The sequence below is a fragment of the Ptychodera flava genome, chromosome 11 (assembly GCF_041260155.1).
Source record: "Ptychodera flava strain L36383 chromosome 11, AS_Pfla_20210202, whole genome shotgun sequence".
In the NCBI taxonomy this organism is placed as follows: Eukaryota; Metazoa; Hemichordata; class Enteropneusta; family Ptychoderidae; genus Ptychodera; species Ptychodera flava.
This window is the reverse complement of record NC_091938.1, coordinates 28,422,980-28,443,324: the sequence shown is the minus strand read 5'-3', so window position 1 is coordinate 28,443,324 and position 20,345 is coordinate 28,422,980. Positions and strand designations below refer to the sequence as shown.

The following is a 20,345-nucleotide window of genomic DNA, read 5'->3' as shown; positions in this document are numbered from 1 at the left end:
CAGTGCCTCCCAACGTATATCGCCATTGTGTTTTTAAAACGATTTAAAACGAATTTTTAATGAATCCAAGTCAACAAGAAAAGTGTTCTTACAAACGCCTGATTCTATGGCATGAGAAACTTAGGTACAACAACGTTTGCGAAAATTTTCAAAGGAGGCCCTCTAATTCAATTCATGATTCTGTTGTAAATTGAAAGTTATCGTATCAAACCGATAAGCATAAAGGCCGCACATCGTTAGTAGCGATAAGGTACCCTGGCCAGCTGTAAAAACTGATGAAAAATAACGAATAACCGACTCTTACGTTTGTGTATACAAGAGAAAGACATGGCTGATCGTTTAATGAAAAACGGTAACAGTGTGAAATACTGTACATCACACAGGCCACGAAATTGTGACAAATAATTAACAGGAATATTAATTTCAGCGATAAAGGCCAAATAATGGTGTCTGATTGTCGCACACATTACCCTCGCAGCATTTTACATATCATAGCTATAAGATACTTGCAGTGGGCCTCAAATTTAGAGACAAATAAACAGTGTAAAAAAGAAGGCACCTACGCCGATAACTCATTTAATCTTGGCCCAATCCTGTTGGATCCAAATACGCCACAAGACACACATTGTGTCGACCCCAAGAGAACAAAGTCTGAAAAAACCGGACTGGGACAAGGGACTTGTCTCAATCACCAGGTACTTGTGTTACATGTACACTTTATAATTATGAAAATTCGCTAGCTACAATGTACGGCATAGATGGTTGCACAGGTATATGTTTTAGGGACATCAGCAAGTACCAAGAACGATTCAACCTACTGCAGCGCCTTTGAATAGTTGCTATTCTTTTGAATAGTTGCTATTCTAAAACTGGGTCTTCAACTGATGACCTGTACTTTGTTTTGAACATTCGATAATGCCAACTGTACCCAAAGGCTGACGTGCGGATGCCTTTCAAGTTTGCAAGTGGGCTTCAAAAATACCAAACATCTGGCTTTGTTGCTGGAAGGCCTGGTGTTGGAGTGGTAGTAACATATTGGTGCATATAAAAGTGTTAAAATAATAATATTGCAGTACCGAGAAACCAACGGAAAACTTAGCATCTAATAACATTGCTCTACTCTACAACGGGAGTCGCTAAAATAACAGTGGGCTTAACACTTGACTCTGGCTAAAGATTTTATTTCGCAATACATTAACTGGATACTATAGGAAAACCAGATGAAAAAAATGAGAAAAAAATATTAGTGATCAAAATAATAGATACACCACATTGCTAAGGAAACTAGCAAAACATAACAAAAACAAAGAAAACGCATCTGATGGGTTGAAAATTGAGTGTGCTATCTATAAAACCCACTGTCTTGTTTTTTATTTTTTTGTTTTTATTTTTTCAGTCCATCATCCAACAGGCGTCAGCCCAATTACAGAATAAGATATGCATGACCCACTAAACCCCAGTGGAGCAATGGCGAGTAAAGTGCCTTGCTCAAGGGCACAACACCGTGCTGGAGTCTCGAACTAATTGTCCCAAGACAGTGAGCCCGTCACTGTGGACCTACTGGGTCTTGAACCAGGTTTCAAACTCACCACCCTCTGATCATGAGTCCGTCACCCTAACCACTGGGCCACGGTGCCTCCACTGTCTTGATTGGTATGGACCATAAAAAGATGAAAATTTCATGTACATATGTGCCGATGCGTAAATCTTTTTGGAAAGTCATGAAAACGTCTTGAAGCAAATAGATTTGAATAAAACACCAGGAAAAGAATAAATACCATTTGTACACTTATTTGATAAACATATCAGTATACAAGAGTAAACAATATTGCTATGAACGTGGCCCCAATGAGAGAGAGGCGAAAATGACAATCTTAACGTGCTCTGTAAAATATTCATTTTCAATTCCAAAACATTCATGATATGTTATGTCGCTAAAATGTTGCAATTCCTTTGTTATACATAGCGACAGACATAATTTTAAAAAAAATGAAAAAAGTTAACAAACCTTTGACGCGGATCACAAGATCCCAGAATACCGGTTTATCTACCTTCAGACCTTGGAAATATGTTCCAGAATTGTCTGACACGATGAATTTCAAAGAAAAGCGGCGTAAGTGACTCTTCGTCAGATAACGGAAAATTGACCTTTCTTTTATCTAAACTCTCTGGCTGTCATAGTTATGAAATTTTTAAGGCTGTTAGGTTATTGTTTATATGAGAAGTTGGCGCCATGGGCATCCGCAAGCCAATTTGCATACTGTTAATACCCTTGAACATGATTGGTAGAAAGTTTTGCAGAGAAATGAGTATATTTGTTTTGAATCTATTTACAAGAGTATGAAAGAAATTACTTATATAGCATGCAAGAAATACGTCAATCGTAAATACGTGAACTGATGACGTGCTCCGTCAATATTTGATATTCAAATAGCATGACATCCAAATATCAAGATGGTTTTATTGATTGATATCTGTATTGATAAACTCTCTCTTCAACATGTCTGCCTGCTGCTGCAGATTGCATTTCTCTAGAGCGTTTGCAAGTGATTCCACGGTGGCAGAATGTCCTTTCCTCCTTCTCCAAAGTAAGAGTGTCCTGTATTTCTTCTCCCCGACACCCTCATTGGCAAAATCTACGTCGATGCTGTCGACGTCCTCTGGTGTTAGGTTGAGTCCTTTTCGCGCAAAATGTTTCCACTCTCGAACAGGCAAATCTTCGCCTAACCTTATTATTGCGGAGTCCATATCAGATTCTGTTGATAGTAAAAGTTCATAATAGATGAGCAGTCGTTGAGTAAGTAAGTACCTCTTTGTGTCAGGGGAGAGAGATCAACGGCGTAGTAAAGAAATAATGGGCGACGCGTTGACAATTAACGTTTATTCATGGGCAAGGGCGAGAGGGAAGCCAAGAATTAACCAAAGCCTCTTCCGTTAATTTTGACTTTCCTCTTGCCCTCGCCCATAAATAAACGTTAATGGTCAGCGCGGAGTCTGTTATTTCCATTATATTATCAATAAACCCAAGAAAAGCGTAAAAATTAACGAAAATTTCCCACGCGAAAGACAACGGGACCCCAGAACCTGTCAGTGAATAGTGCGCGCTGTAAAATTTTGCAAATCCGGAATTTGTTTTTGAAAAAAAAAACTTGGCCCATAAGTGCTCTCTTTTATTTTGTGATTGATTATAATCTTTTTAAATGTTACAATTTACGTTTTAACTGTAAAGTTACGATGTTTACGGCCTATAAACAAATAAATAGTGTATTTTCGGGCAGTCACGTGGTTCAGCTCTACCAATTAAGATGCGACGGACAGGGCATGGTAATATTATAAATGCTAAAGATGTAATTAGCAGAAGTTATTTCAAATTCGTAGCACAATTGCCTTTAGCCGCCGCAAAGTAGTTGCCTATTTCTAACTACCATGTCTGCCTAAATATATATATATATATATATATATATATATATATATATATATATATATATATATATATATATATATTATATATATTATATATATATATATATATATATATATATATATATATATATATATATATATAGACATCTTCGGGTAGTCCCAATTGATTTTAATAAACTGTTCTGTCAATTTACTCGTCGTTTGCATTAAGCACAATACATGTAAAAGTGAGGTTGTTCCTAATACAGTCTACCCTATTGCTTCTATGTTTCAAAATGGAATTCAGAGAACATCAAGCGTTACGTTTATACACTAACATGTAATACAAAAAACAGCAGACATGAAATGTATGTCTAGTTACCTTGATTGTCGCATAGGAAAGCTTCGGCTGTCAAGATAGAGCAATGAAGACGATGTTTGCAAGCAAAAAATCGAAAAAAAATCAAAGGCGCCACATTTTACCTTCAGCGACCACTTTTTCAGCAGCTTCAGTCATTCTACTAAATCCTTGTGCGCGAAAGCTTTCGATTATTCCTTGGTTGGTGCTTTCATCTGTTTCCATGTTCCCCCATGCAAGAAAGACCTGGTGCACACACTCTTTTTCTTCTTTGTACTCAGACCGTATAGTTTCGAGTTGATCGTTTGATAAGCCGAGAAGTCTTCCCGAGCCTATCCAGTCTTTTCCACTCCCCTGTAATTCTGAAGTTACGACACTGACTCTTTTCTGCAATGCTTAATGTAAACAAGAAGAAATGTGTTAGTATCTACATGATGAAGCCTAACTACACAGCAATTGCGCAATTTCACTTATGAAAATTAAATTGTGGCCATAAAGTGTCTGTCACGATAAAGAAAATGATCAGAATAGAGAAAAAGCGATATATGTAGTTTAAATTCCATATTTCGTTGTGTAATTAGAATTTATCACATGCACAAGACTTAGCAAGGATTGCCCTCTTTGGACTGTAAATACCGAGATGATACTCTGGTCGTTCTACGTATACATCACGACAACCTGCATGTATGTCATCGTGCCTGTGCACGTGATAAAAAAATTAATATTTTTATTGATTAACACAAAATTAAAAGTAGTATAGAGGCCTCAAACTGTACAGATAATGATTAACATTGCTTGCACGATTGAATCCATAGCTAAAATTCCGCTATTCAGGATGTTTCTGTAATTGACATCAGGAAAACAAAAGAATAAACTGAAAACAAATCACGGTGTATATACCTAGCTACCTTTCTGCCTGTTGTCAGTATATCTGCCAGGTGTATCTGTCTGTCTGCCCGCCTACCTCGCAGTTTCTGTGTCTCAGGCTATCTATCTATTTATTTATCTATCTATTTATCTATTTATCTATCTATCTATCTATCTATCTATCTATCTATCTATCTATCTATCTATCTATCTATCTATCTATCTATCTATCTATCTACCAATCTATCTATCTATCTTTCTAATTATATATATATATATATATATATATATATATATATATATATATATAATATATATATATATATATATATATATATACATATATATGCAGAGTAACTTACTTTGTAGAATTTCAGTTGGTGATTTCTTCACTTTAACCCTCTGTACAACAGAAGTGGCAGGTGGAGCATGTGCGGGAAAGAGAACATCAATTATATCGAGGGTTATTTCGTGGACTGCACATGTATGTTTTATTACAAATGAAAATGTGCGTTTGTACGTTGGAGAGAAAAGAGTCATTTTAAAAACTATTCAACAATTTTGATCGGGATTTTTGGCGACAATATTAACCGTATTCTGTTTTCCGCATAGATTCAGTCCAACTGCAAATTTTGAAATCGTCAACGTAACACCGGAGACTACTATCATATTTATCACAACAGTCAGAATGAGAAAACAGGGCCGCTGCAATCAGGAGCTGAAACATCAGTGCCGGTATATCGACAAACTCACAGGGCGCCTTATAAAAGAGGACAGCTTGTGGAAAAGTAAGAACAAAGCAAAGGGCAACGTATTGCAAAGCAGTTAAAACATTTAAGTTGAAAGCTGCTGCCGACCTGCCGACTTGTTTTACAACACCGACAATTCACTATGAAGAAGTTGTGAACTTGGTATTAGTCATTGTGCTAGGAATACAATGCAGGTCTTTATAACCATTAAAAAACAGGCAATGCAGCTCTACGCGGAGCTATTCTTACCTTTCCGAGTGTGAATTTAAGCTTTGCCACAAGTTGCGACTCATTGCCTACTGCTCCACTCTCTGCATCACACATTGTCAGTTTGACGAATGACATGGAGCCCTCTAAATTAGGCTTTGCAGCCAGTTCTTCAGATTTCTCAGCCTTAACTGTAACCTCGATAAAATTTTCCTGATTTGGAAAGAATGTGAGATACTTCAACGGCGAGTTTATCTTAAACCCGTCACTAGCCTGAAAGGAGACTTTTTGGCGGCTTTGTATTAAGAAGTCTTCACTGTGAGGAAGCTGGACCATGTAGGGCTCATATCCACTCATTTTGTATTTCTTGATTTTTGCTGGCATTTTATTTTTCTCCACCACTTCCAGGAGTATTTTCTCAGGGTTTTGAATGTGCTGCAGTAATAGTATGTTCGCAACCTTTATACCTCTTGTTACGTTTCGGTACACGCTTGCAACGTGCATTCCGATATCAAGTCCAGCCTGTTTTGTCGTCCTTGCGGCCAAATATCTGAAAAAAGTTTCACCATCCTTTTATTTGAATAAATCATGTAATTTGAGTTAAGTACAATATGGCTTTGGAAATAACGATATAACCGAAATTGATAAATATTTAACTAAATATGAACTTCAAAAAAATTGACTATTCTTTAAAAGTATTTGAACTTCATTTGTTTGAAAGATTTCATTAATTATGTAGGTATTAATATACGTGTTTTGTTCGTTATGTTTATATTAAGCAGATAAAGTGCTAATCAACATATTTCTCACGCAATTTATATGTCCCATTGACGTTAGCATTAATCATAACTATTCAGCAGTCGAAGATGAATCTTGTTAGAATACACATTTTTCAAAATCGGTAGTCGAAGTATCTTACCCGGAAAACGGCGCCACCACACAGGTTGCGGTTGTATCTTGAATTGTCATATCCACTTCATCAGTTACTACATGCCATTCCTCTGTACCCTCTCTGTCGTTGACGATGTGCACATCAGATTCACTGCCTGGTAATCCGCGTGGAAGGGGGATCGTTAACTTTACCAACACGTTCTGATTAGTGACACACTTCATGAATACTATCGGCGACAATGATAATTCATTTTCCAATCCGTAGTGTTGATCGAGAAACTCGGTTACAGTAGACTCCATAGGTAAAACCTGTAAAATGTAAAATGAAATGTATTTCAGATATGTAAAACTAACTGATGCAAATACAAGTATTGTAAATTGATGTCCAATATTTACTATTTCTCACAATAAACCATCTTTGTCTCAGAAAGTTTGTTGGTAACTACGAAAGGACCAAGATAACCGTTTGTAATCTTGAAAAGTTGGACACAATCATGACCTTGCACAGCATAGAAGCATAAACGTTTAATGGACTTTATTTCATATTTCATCATATTCATCTCCTATACTTTGTACGAATATGATGTAAACGATTATTATTATCATTGTAATGCTGAAAATTCATTTTAGGCAGGTAGTCTATATTTGACCTCAAGACAGCTGTGACATTGAATTACATTTGAAAACTTAAAAGACCAAGTCGCATCGTTATCTTTGAACACTTTCGGCTTAATTTTTACAAGAGCTCATAAATGTTATTAAGCTTACTGCTTTATTTTGCTTAATAAACAGTCGATAAAGCACCGCTCCTTCCCAGCCCTGTAAAAGTGAAGGGTTACGATAGATTCGGCGAAGCATTTTTAACATCGTAGATATTCACCAAAATGATGATGATGATGATGATGATGATGATGATGATGATGATGATGATGATGATGATGATGATGATGATGATGGTGATGAGATGATGATGATGATGATGATGATGATGATGATAACTGTGATTTATCTTTTATTAACAGAGTTATAAAGCGAAACACAGTGTCATGTTTACCTCTACTGTGAATTTCCTTAAAGTATCCACAGCTCCTGGCAGTACGTCTATTGTTACATCTCTGCAAATAGTTGACCGGAAGGTGCATCCTCTTGGATCGGCCAGGAATTCCTCCTGTAACGGGCTTGACACCAGTACGAACATACCTAACTTTTTTATTAGACACGTAACTCTGCCATCAGTCTGAAAATGATGAACCGGTGATTAAAAATTCAATAATGAATCGGATATAGAGTTTACGCTCGAATGTACAGGTGTCATTGCCGCCACCTAAAAGGTTCACAGAAAATTAAACATAGCACTATTGAGATTATCTTGGTCACTTGTAAAGTCTGACATCCTGCTGACTGCCTCATGGAATGAAATGGTAATTTATTGGTTAAAAGTGGTCTTTTTTGGCAATTATAATTCTAACTCCTGAAGAACGTCCTAAAATATGATGCGTTATTCTACTTATATCATATAAGATCACTCTGTTAAGAATACATTCTTTGCGTGAGCCGAGGAAGGGCTGATGCATCAGAGTTAACCCATCAACCATTCTTAGTAAAGTCGAAACTTTGATACAAAAACTACAGGAATCCTACATGTAATGATCAAATTGAATAGTCATTATAACTTTGATGTTAATTTTCACCCGTTCCCCAAGCTTCAGCCAGATTGTTTAAGCGCAAGGTCTCACCGTTACTATGCTTTGAATGTGGTTGTTCCACCGAATACCATCATCACTCGACATAACCGTAAAATGTACTCCAGCCGGAACATTTACCCTAAACTCCAACATAACTGGCGTTGAGAATGAAACCGAATAGGGTTCTAGATCGATGATGTCACTTTCGAAATTGTGGTTTTTCTCAAGCGTCGGCCTGAACACTTCACCCTGTGCAAGCTTTGCAGTGAACTCGATGGGTCCCTTAACAGAACCTGGCGGAACTACCATAGTAATGTAATTGTTGAAAGGTATCCTTTGTTCAATCTGTAAAGAAAAACAAGGATTCGCTTAAACCACACTCTCGCTACTTTGGACTGTCGTTTAACCAAGTTGATACTAAATGGGTAAATGTAGACGTAATAGTGAGGGGAGTGTGGTACATTAGTTGAATGAGTACTAGCGTGAGTGAGTTAGAAATTAAAGGAAGAAATAGTTAAGAGTAATAAAAATATAATCACGGAGTTTTGGAGGTATTAGATTGAGTAACTTAGATGAGGGCGAGTGACTAAGGAATGACTGATCGTGTGGGTTAGTGTGAGTAGATTGGTGCGTTGTCATATTGGATTGGTGACTCAGTTATTCTACTGATGTGATGAGTTAGCACGTGACGTACAGTGAATTTCAAAATAGCTTGGAATTACAAAGTGCTTGGGTGATTAGGAAAACGTTTCTATCGATAGAGGCTAACGCCAGCTGCATCCATTGAAAACGTTCTCCTTTGCTAGATTTTGCAAGAATCTAACCCAATACGTTGTCCACTATTCTCACATACAGAACACGATCAGTGTCGGAAATACCAATCGTTGTACCGACCCGTACACACTGTACAGAGAAAAAACATTGTTAGTGTTCAGTGCGGTTTCATCGACGGGAAATGTGATTAAGGCAATATAAGAATGTTAAAGCAGTCTGTGTACAGGTGAGTTTTTCAACGGGAGCGCGGCAACACTGATGATATTGGCCGTGGCACAGTGAACGTCGTATTTGGTTAAATTGTTACAAAATCTATCGAAGGAGAACGTTCGTAACGAATGCAGGTGGCGTTATTTTTTATCGACAAAAACGTGTTTCTGATCACCAAAGCATGTACTGTCAAGCTATTTTGAAGTTCACTATAATATTTGATCATAGTTCGCTGAATGACTGAGTAGTTGAGTAAGTTGGTGAGTACTTGGGTAAATAAATGACAGGTGAGTTCACTTGAGTTTAGTAGTTGAGTGTTTCTGTGACAAGTCAATAAGTGAATGAATGAGTGTGAGCGGGAGTGTCCGCGAGGGACTGACTGAAATGCTGGATTGCGTGTGTGACTCCGTTCGTGTTACAAGAAGTCGAATAAATAGTAAATCAATATATGGGTAAATCTTGAAACCGACATGTTAACCAGGTTTGTTATCAAATAAAATACTGTGCGAGGTAAAGGAGTTCGAAATCCAGCACAGTGAGCAAGCTGCCTTGTTACGTGCAGAGAAAACGAACAAAAGGGTGAACTCAGCAGTTTCCGTTTAAACAAAATTTATTACGAAAACAAAACTAATTGCTAAGTCAGGGATAGAGTACAAGCTTTAAAAGTGTACAGACTACTTATCTCAGCTGGGACGGCGAAGCTCCAGTCTCAGAGTTGAAACAGTCAGTCGGATGAATGAACAGTCCTTTGGCTTGCAGGCTTGAAGCTGCACAAAGTCCACAGTATAAATCCAGCGTTGGCAGTGAAGGTCTTGGAAAGTCTTGAGAATGACTACTGCTGGAGTTTAGTAACACACAAGAGACACGATCCCAAAAGTCTGACTGGAAGCTGTGCACGTCCCTTTTATAAAGGCATATAAGAACAATCTAGAACTTTTATTGACATGCTAATTACTGTTCTAAAATTATCTCCCTTACACAACTAATCAACTTTCCAGAACATTCCAAACATGACTAATTGAATTCAAGGTTGTGAGGTCATCAAGGGCAGTGACCTTGAGAATGTTCTAGACTAATTGAACTCAGGTCATGATGAGTGTGGGGAAATGACCTACATAACACACCCCCTCTTCAAAAAAAAGAAAATTTTTCAAAGAAAAATCTTTCTTTTACAAATGTAATCTTGAAAAGGATTTAAGTACTCAAATTTTGTTTTACTCTAAAGTAAAATTTCTTGAAAGTGAACAACAATAAAATTTCTTGAAAGTGAACAACAATAAACTCTAAATACGAGAGAGACAGTCTGCAATTAAATTGTCTCTGCCTTTGATATGTCTAATATCAAGATTAAACTCCTGTAACATTAAACTCCATCTTAGCAATCTCTGATTTTTGCCTTTAAATTTCTGCAGAAAAACAAGAGGGTTGTGATCAATATAAACCACTATTGGCTGATTTGAAGAAGTAACATAAACTTCAAAATGCTGTAAAGCTAATATCAAAGATAAACACTCTTTTTCAATTGTAGAGTAGTTTCTCTGGGATTTGTTAATTTGCGTGAAAAATAGCAAACAGGATGATCTACACCATGACTATCCTCTTGCAATAAAACAGCACCAGCAGCCGTATCACTAGCATCTACAGCTAATTTGAATGGCAAAATGAAATCTGGTGCAGACAACACTGGGGCACTTTGCAGTATGGCTTTGAGTGTATCAAATGCCTGTTGGCATTGCTCTGACCAAACAAACTTACTTTCTTTTTAAGTAAGTTAGTCAAAGGCTCAGTAATTGTGGAGAAATTTGGACAGAATTTTCTGTAGTAACCAGCCATACCGAGAAAGCGCATCAGTTGTCGTTTGCAGTTTGGTATGGGAAAACTTGAAATGGCACTGATTTTGGCATCAACAGGTTTTACCTCACCCTGTCCTACAGTATGTCCGAGGTAGTTACCCTTGCCCAACCAAACTCAGATTTGGCAAGGTTGACAGTCAACATTGCTTTGCTCAGTCTCTCAAAGAACTTCCGCATGAGCTTGATGTGTTCCTCCCAGGTGTCACTATACAGGACGACGTCGTCAACGTAGGCTGCACACCCGTCTAGCCCGGATATGACGTCGTTGATCATTCGTTGGAACGTTGCCGGAGAGTTTCTTCATTCCGAATGGCATCACCTTGTACTGGAACAATCCGTCTGGTGTAACAAAGGCGGATATTTCACGAGCACGATCCGTCAGAGGGACTTGCCAAAATCCCTTCAGTAGGTCAAATTTCGTCACATACTTGGCTTTTCCCACTCGGTCGATGCAGTCATCAATCCTCGGGATTGGGAAAGTGTCTGTCTTTGTTAAAGTGTTGACCTTCCTAAAGTCTGTGCACATACGATAACTGTGATCTGATTTGGGAACAAGTATGCACGGCGAACTCCAGTTACTTTTACTGGGTTCAATAAAGTCATTGTCCAGCAGGTATTTGACTTCTTCCTGGAGATATTTTGCTTTTGTTGGATTTAGTCTGTATGGATGTTGTTTTACAGGCTTACTGTCCCCAACATCAACATCGTGATAGATGACGTTTGTCCTCGTTGGAACATCTTGAAACAGGTGTTTATATTCGTGGAGCAGTTCTTTCACCTGTTGTTGTTGTTCTGGCTGGAGGTGTGCCAACTTTGTAGACTCCAGCTTCTCCAGGATTTCTGAGTTCTGAAGCTTGACCGAGCCCAGCTTTGAGTTTAGAGTATTTTCACTCAAGTCAGTTTCAGTATCACTATCTTCATAATGGTTTGAACTGACTGCACTGACAGGCTGAGTTATAGTAGGATTATCCCTATCCAAATATGGCTTAAGCATATTTATGTGACATAGCTGTTTTTGTTTTCGCCTGTCAGGTGTTATTATGATGTAATTTAAATCACTCAATTTCTTATCAATTAGGTATGGCCCAAAGTAACGAGCATGGAGTGGTTTGCCAGGAATTGGAAGTAGAACAAGAACTTTTTGACCTGGTTCAAACTTCCGTTTGAGGTGCTTTTATCATATTTGGTTTTCATTGACTGCTGAGATGACTCAAGATTTTCTCTGGCTAATTCACATGCTTTAGAGAGTTTTGTACGAAAATCTGACACATATTGCAAAATATTCAGACAATCATCATCGTCTGATAGGAATTTCTCTTTAACGAGCTTAAGTGGGCCACGGACTGTATGTCCAAATACAAGCTCAAATGGGCTAAAACCAAGAGACTCTTGAATTGACTCTCTAACAGCAAAGAGCAGAAAATGAATTCCTTCATCCCACTGCTTCTCTGTGTCAAAACAGTAGGTCCTAACCATGTTTTTCAAAGTTTGATGAAATCGCTCAAGAGCACCCTGACTTTCTGGATGATAGGCGGATGACCTATCCTGTTTAATGCCTAGCTGATCCATGACTTGTTGAAAAATTCCAGACATAAAGTTGGAGCCTTGATCGGACTGGACACATTTAGGGAGGCCAAATAAAGTGAAAAATTTGACTAAAGCTTTCACTATAGTCTTTGTCTGTATATTTCTCAGTGGTATGGCTTCTGGGAACCGAGTTGATGTACACATAATTGTCAACATGTACTCATTTCCTGATCTTGTTTTTGGTAGGGGCCCAACACAGTCTATTAGATCCTACTAAATGGTTCTTGAAATGCAGGAATTGGCTGTAAAGGGGCCTTTGGAATAGTCTGATTTGGCTTTCCTACCATTTGACATGTGTGACAAGTTTTACAGAAATGTGCTACATCCTGCCTGAGATTAGGCCAATAAAAGTGACTGAGAATTTTATGATAAGTTTTCCTGACTCCTAAGTGACCAGCCCAGGGGGTTTCATGGGCTAGGCGCAATATTTCAGCATGGTAGGGCTTTGGAACCACAATTTGATGTTTTATAGCCCAATCGTCATCAACCAAAACATCTGGAGGTCTCCATTTACGCATGAGAATACCAGACTTTGTATAATAGGAAACAGAGCTATCTGAAGTTTTACCTTCATCATCTACCCTGTCAAACAAAGACAAAATATCTGGGTCTTTGTGTTGTTCTGCAATGAGATTTGATCTAGAAAATGTCTGACTTTGGTCAGCAGTTTTACTGGAAGTTGCAAATCCACGAGGGATAACGGAATGATCCGTGTCAAACACCTGACTGAGAAAGGTGTCATTTAAGTCAACATCTGTGACATTATTCTTGAGAGTATTTTGATTCTCGGAAGTTTTCTTTGACATGGCTCGAGTAATTGCACACGAAGGAAATAAATCGGGTATCTCTTGTTCAATTGGCTCTGGATCCTGATCTAAAGTAGGATTATCAGTCACAAGTGGATTAGTAATGACCTTGTTCCCAGCAAGGTCGTTTCCAAGAAGAAGGTGAATCCCTTCAAAAGGCAAAAAAGGCCTAATACCTAAAGTCACAGGTCCAGAAACAAAGTCCGAAGACAAATAGACATTATGGAGAGGAACAGGAATGTAGTCATTACAATCTACCCCCTTAATAAGAACTTTAGAACCTGAAAATGACTTTTCAGAAAACGGCAGGGTATCTGCCAACAAAAGAGACTGGGAAGCCCCGGTATCTCTTAAAATTTTGACAGGGGTAGCGGAAGAGAAATCACTAGAAAGTGATATAAAACCATTATGAATAAATGGCTCGAAAATACCCATAATGCTATCTTGAGAAGAATTGACCTTGACCTCATTAATTGGGATAAGAGGGGTTTACCTCAGAAAATGTGTTGCACACATTATTAGACTCTAATTGAGTTGATGAAGAAATAAAGCCGGTGGGCTTAGATCCACTTTGACCACTTTGACCTTTACGTCTTCTTTTCAATTTGAAACACTCTGACATTAAATGGCCGTCTTTCTTACAATAATTACAAGAAAGTGTACCAAACTGTTTGTCAGAAGGAGATTGAGACTTGGGATCTGATGATGTGGGAGTGTTACTTGAACTCTGTGAACTGTTGTCATTTGATTTTCTACTGTCCTTTGAAAAATTCTCGGACGAAAAGGAGGAGTTAAATTTACCTGCATTGTTTCTGTAGGAAAAGGACTGGGATGATTTGCTGAGAAATGAAGATTTGTGGGTCAATGAATAATCATCGGCCAAACGTGCAGCAACCTCTAATGTATCTGCCTTTTGTTCATTGATAAACGTCTTGATATCACTCCGGATGCACCTTTTAAATTCCTCAATCAAAACGAGCTGTCGTAATTTTTGTCATAATTCTGACTGACCTTTTCAGAAGAACACCAACGATCAAACAGTTGTTCTTTTGTTCGAGCAAATTCAACATAAGTTTGATCTTTCACCTTCTCACAATCCCTAAATTTCTGACGGTAAGCTTCAGGCACCAACTCATAGCCCTTGAGAATTAATTCCTTCACAGAATCATAATCTGAAGCCTGCTCTACTGACAACTGAATGTAAATTTCTCTGGCTTTACCCACCAAAGCACTCTGCAAACAGCACTAGACCAGGACTCCTTAGGCCAATCCAGACTCTGAGCAATTTTCTCAAAATGAAGGAAATATTTATCAACATCCTTTTCTTGGAAGGGGGAACTAACCTGAAATGCTTAGTGATGTCAAACTTGTCTGAAGGGAAGAATTTTCCTGACTGTCCAAGCTCTAAACGTCTCATTTCTAACTGTAGTCGATGTTCTTCCAATTCTCTCTCCTTTTCTCTCTGTCTTTCTTCCATTTGTAATTCTTTCTCTCTCATTTGTAATTCTAGTTTCTTGATCTCCAAATTTGTCTGCATTTCTAATTCTAATTTTCTGAGTTCAGAGGTAGACTCGGGCTCATAATCTTTCAGGGTGGATTCCTCAATTGGCCTAAATCAACTAGATGTTTGGCAATACGGTACTGTATTCTCTCTTGCGCATAGATCTTTTGACTTCTACTTAAAGGAAATTGACCAGTGTTATGAGGTTGTCTTTTCTGAGGGAATTAAATGTGTCCTGATCAAGGTATCCATAAATTCGTCTGGTTTAAATTCCGCCATGATTAAATTTCGCTGAGTTCACAGTATACAGTAGTTTTGAAAAGGCTGTCAAAATGTTGTCAAACGGCTCAAAATGTTCGAATCGAGGACAAGCCCCCAATTTTGTTACGTGCAGAGAAAACGAACAAAAGGGTGAACTCAGCAGTTTCCGTTTAAACAAAATTTATTACGAACAAAACTAATTGCTAAGTCAGGGATAGAGTACAAGCTTTAAAAGTGTACAGACTACTTATCTCAGCTGGGACGGCGAAGCTCCAGTCTCAGAGTTGAAACAGTCAGTCGGATGAATGAACAGTCCTTTGGCTTGCAGGCTTGAAGCTGCACAAAGTCCACAGTATAAATCCAGCGTTGGCAGTGAAGGTCTTGGAAAGTCTTGAGAATGACTACTGCTGGAGTTTAGTAACACACAAGAGACACGATCCCAAAAGTCTGACTGGAAGCTGTGCACGTCCCTTTTATAAAGGCATATAAGAACAATCTAGAACTTTTATTGACATGCTAATTACTGTTCTAAAATTATCTCCCTTACACAACTAATCAACTTTCCAGAACATTCCAAACATGACTAATTGAATTCAAGGTTGTGAGGTCATCAAGGGCAGTGACCTTGAGAATGTTCTAGACTAATTGAACTCAGGTCATGATGAGTGTGGGGGAAATGACCTACATAACAGCCTTCTCATGGGTTTTGTGGGTCACTGTATCAAAACTTGAGTCCATATAGCAAAGGGTCCTATGTAGGGGGATGGGACAATAAATCAGAAAACCATACAGTACAAAGACAGGGAATATAGTTGGTAACGCGGTGTTGGATGAACGGAAGGGGTAATCCATGGGAGGACGGGTAAGTACGTTCAGACTTGGTAAAGGTTGTGAGTCAATCAGCGACTGACTGACTGACTGACTGACTCGCTTGTTCACTCATCACTTACTTCGGCTACTTAGTTAGGCTACTTACTTACTTACTTACTTACTTACTTACTTACTTACTTACTTACTTACTTACTTACTTACTTACTTACTTTTTCAACAGACAGTTTGTAAACGTAAGCGTCACTAAGTGAGTACGATGGACGTTCAAGAGCAGGAAAGTGATCAGCTAATATGAGTAAGTGATTAGTTAGTTTGAGCAGAGGTTTTACAGAGAGCGAATGAAAGAATAGATGTGAGTGGATGGTAATGTTAAATAGGTGAGTAGTAATGAAGTTGATTAAAAATTATATTACACTATTACGCTTTTCTATTAATTTTTCACTGTTATCGAAATAAAAACTACGAAATTAATCTAACCTTATCAGGTAGTATAAAATATGTTCCTTGACTCTGGGTGTCATCGTTATTGTCATCTTCCCTTTCCAAACCTGTAAGAAATAAAAGAATGTCGTTACATTGTTTACTTTTAAGACGGGGATGGCAAATAATCTCATTTTATTACGGTGATATTCAACGTTTTGAAAATTGTTTAAAATATATTATATTATATCATGCTACCATGTGCCATTCTGATTGGACGAGAGTTCATTCCATCGATGCTAAAATACTGTTTTAGCACTGATAGCGGTGGTAAAACGGGCCCCTAAACCAGCATTTTCGAAAATTGCCCGGTCAGTGCATTTGAACGTACCTATCTTAAACATAGACCTTCGAGAAAAACCGAAACAGTCTACTTTGTTTCAAAGACCGAAGACCGAACTTTGATACAGAGATAAAGTATGGGTCGGTAACTCACCTCTTGGTGTAAATAAGTTGGGATACATGATGTAATACATCTCTGAAGCAGAACATTCGGGGTGTGATGCACACAAGAAATATTGGCGACATGGCGCATCGTGAACTTTGTTTGATATTACGGGAGTCTAGACGCGATATATCCTACCGCTCTTTAAAATGAAGATAGTATTAGTTCATACACAAATAAATTGACACTTCCTCACAGTTACGGTATGTCAGACATTCTTTACCAATGGGCTATAACAGACCGGGGTGTCCTAAGGATGTAGACTAAGAAGTTCAAAATAACACTGGGATGACTCCTGGCGACTGCGACGAAATTCGATATCAAATGCAACGAGCAGTGTCAGCGCCCAGCTCTCCCTGCATCGGGCAACAAACTCTGCACAACTGTTCATCACAGTTACAGTAATCGCAAGTCTAGACTATTTCAAAACTACCTGTTTTATGGTACAATTAACGTCAAAATTATCCATCAAAAATAGATCCTGTAACTTCACTGTGCCACCTCTGACTGTCGCGACGACCGACGTATGCCGTTTACGCTTATGCAGTACTATTTTTAGTATGCAAAAAAAGCCAGGTCTATTGTTCTTATGTAAATTTACGAAAAAAATTGTAACTTTTTTCTTTTGATTTGAACTCTTGACCCATTTTCTTTGTGACTGCAGCAGGTATTGTTTGACAAGTATAGTGTTCGTGTTGCATGCGAATAAAATACAATGTCGATATGAACGTAATGCGTTTTTATCGTAGGATACTGTGTGCCTGTACTTAATCGCAACTTATAAAAATGCTCGGTCTCGGGCGCAGTATTTCCGACGTTCGATCTCTCAGACGTCTGTTTTCTGCATTTTGGGCTTAGAGGGATGAAAATACCCAAGTAAGACAACAAAGACACGCAAGTTGATATAATATAATAGCAATAACCCCCTTCGTAGTCGGGTATACACTCGATTGGCAGGATCGGAGCCAGCCTGGAGGAGCTGAAGAAATGATTTAAGGTTTACCTTTGTCAGTGATACGATAAAGTGAGTGGATCAATGTGTTTTTTATGAATTAATATGGCTTTGACCCAGGTCATGTGATCTGGACCCCCAAGAAAAAAGTTTTACGTTTGTCTGATTCCTCTTAATGGTGTATTCAGAGCAAATTGGGGTCCCTTCATCACTTTCTCGAATGGTTTTGTATTCCAACTTCTTTAGTTTGACATATAAGCCATTGGTTATTAAAAAGATGTGTATCTTTATGTTGTAGTCTAGCTTTTGCGTATTTTGTAGCTGAGACCATTCCTTTCAATTGTGCTTGAGCGTGGTTTTTCTTGAAAGAGAATGTCTTTTATGTTTTTTATTCCTTTTCTATACTATGATAATTTTTTTCGGAAAAACTGAAGCCCGTGTTTGATCGTCCGTAATTATTTTCATTTCTTATAAAATATTGTTTTATTAGGATGGTTTCGAAGAATTGAATAAATGTCATTGAATGGATAGGTTTTGTCGTTACTTCATTATTCGTATCTTTGTCAATGAGGTATAGCTGACTTTTGTTAACTTCTTTTCTGATACAAAATATTTGTTTTTCTGTAATTTCGTTGTTGAAGATTTCTTGTGAAGAAATTTACTCTGTTCATGAAGTCCACATTGTTGTTGCATGTGGAGCATATTTAAAGAAATCTACTTAAACAAATCCATTGAAAATGTTGTTTGAGTGGAAGGAGCTCTTCATAAATAACGGAACGTTTCAGTCGGTTTTGTATGGGTTTTAAAATGTAGACATTCTGCCTATGATTAGGCCAAAGTAATTAAATTCTTTGTTTTGCGTCCAAACTAGATGGGAAAAGGTACGCGTCTAAGCGGCTGAAAAACACACACAAGAAAATTAACACAATGTAATTTGATTGCAGCAAATAAAAACTTGTAACAAACTTTTAGTTCAGAAAAGCTAAGCGGTCATGTCCTAAAATTTCCTTTTCAAATACATTGTGTGTGTTGTTCATGAAAACCTTAAAATTCTACGCGGGTGGGGACGCAAAACAAAGAATTTAATTACTTTGGCCTTATACTATTCTGAATTGAATTCCAATATATTGCGTTTGAGAATAATCGACAGTAGCGATTTTATGCAGTTTTTTGTAGGTTTTCTTTTACATCGTGCGTGTAAGGTTGTGCTATTTTAGGGTCCATCGCCACGATCACTGCGCATAGGGAGTATTTTTGTGGCGTGTTTGTGTGCATTGATATTACCGTGACCGTGACGTCTAATGTTATAAAAATAGGGTTTTCTGGTATTTTATATTCTAGCTTGTTAAATAAGTCTTTTGTGTCTTTGATATTTGTTGATTGTCTTTTAACCATTGGTTTTAAGAAATAGTCTTGAAGTTCCTCCTTTTTGGGCTGGAAACAGGCACTTAAAATAAGGCACCATGTAAAGATTGTGCCTTCCGATGAGGGTTTCTGTATTTTGAGAGAAGATACTATCATGCTGTGCATATTTTTTCGTTGATTTTCCTGTCGCACATGTTTTCAAGTTCTTTTTCGATGTCAATGTCAATGTCGACCTGTGTACTTTACAGTAAGAGTTTGTATTTTGAAGCTCTCTTTTACTTTCTTTAATGTTATCTATCGTATTCACAATTACTATACCTCTTCCTTTATCAAGAGGCTTATTTAGACTGAAAGATTCAGTCGAGTGCGGTCGCTCCGGCGCACTGCGACCTACAACCCTTTACATAGGTCGCAGTGCGCCGGAGCGCCCGCACGTGACTGAGTGTTTCAGTCTAGAGGTTTATTGTGAAGTGTCGGTTTTGGGATAAATTGTTCAGAACAGTCTTATCTGCCCAAGCCATGTTGTTTCTTATCTGGGTTTCAAAAGGAATGTCTGGTAAATAATGAACTTTGTAACTTCCAGATAGTTTTCCTGTTTCGGTTTATCCATTGTCAGAAGAGGAAACATGGACTTATCTATGAAAAGTTATTGAGGACAATTTAAACGAACGGTCTGAATAACAATTTACGCAACAATCAGACCACAACATAACGATTCTAGCAACTCGGCCTGATGAACAATTGCGACCATCAAGCTGAACATGTGGGGATACAAAACTATTTGAGCGACCGATGAAGGGACCTCACTTTGATCATTAAACACAATTTAGACGAATCACAAGAAAATAAAACCGTTTGTCCGGGGACCTTGATCACATGACAAGGGTTAAATCACAATCGATTCAATGGTGTCTTACAATATTTATCGTTGTCGTGAAACCACATTGATTTACTCTCATACAATATCACCAAAAAAGGTAGAAACAATCCGTGTTGCCTTCATTTCCTGTTCCATCTTGTATCTGCTGTCCAAGGTTAGGGAAAGAAATCTGCATGGTACTCATGGAATTTCTTTGAGGATATCTCTATCACCTTTCGAACACCCACTCAACAACCGGCAT

The 20,345-nt window shown here is 38.0% G+C and overlaps 1 protein-coding gene across 1 annotated transcript in view; it reads right to left on the bottom strand.

Annotated features, from left to right (window-relative positions):
• Window positions 1-2,009: 2,009 nt before the first annotated feature.
• LOC139144002 (p53-induced death domain-containing protein 1-like) overlaps window positions 2,010-20,345 on the bottom strand; it is a 30,609-nt gene continuing 12,273 nt past the window's right edge. Inside the window, exons 4-11 of the mRNA XM_070714640.1 lie at window positions 16,460-16,530; window positions 8,211-8,504; window positions 7,529-7,711; window positions 6,503-6,783; window positions 5,626-6,133; window positions 4,990-5,029; window positions 3,886-4,155; window positions 2,010-2,756 (exon numbers count right to left, since the gene is read on the bottom strand). Coding sequence (XP_070570741.1) covers window positions 2,461-2,756; window positions 3,886-4,155; window positions 4,990-5,029; window positions 5,626-6,133; window positions 6,503-6,783; window positions 7,529-7,711; window positions 8,211-8,504; window positions 16,460-16,530 — 1,943 coding nt within the window. The 3' untranslated portion in view covers window positions 2,010-2,460. The remainder of the gene's footprint in view (window positions 2,757-3,885; window positions 4,156-4,989; window positions 5,030-5,625; window positions 6,134-6,502; window positions 6,784-7,528; window positions 7,712-8,210; window positions 8,505-16,459; window positions 16,531-20,345) is intronic.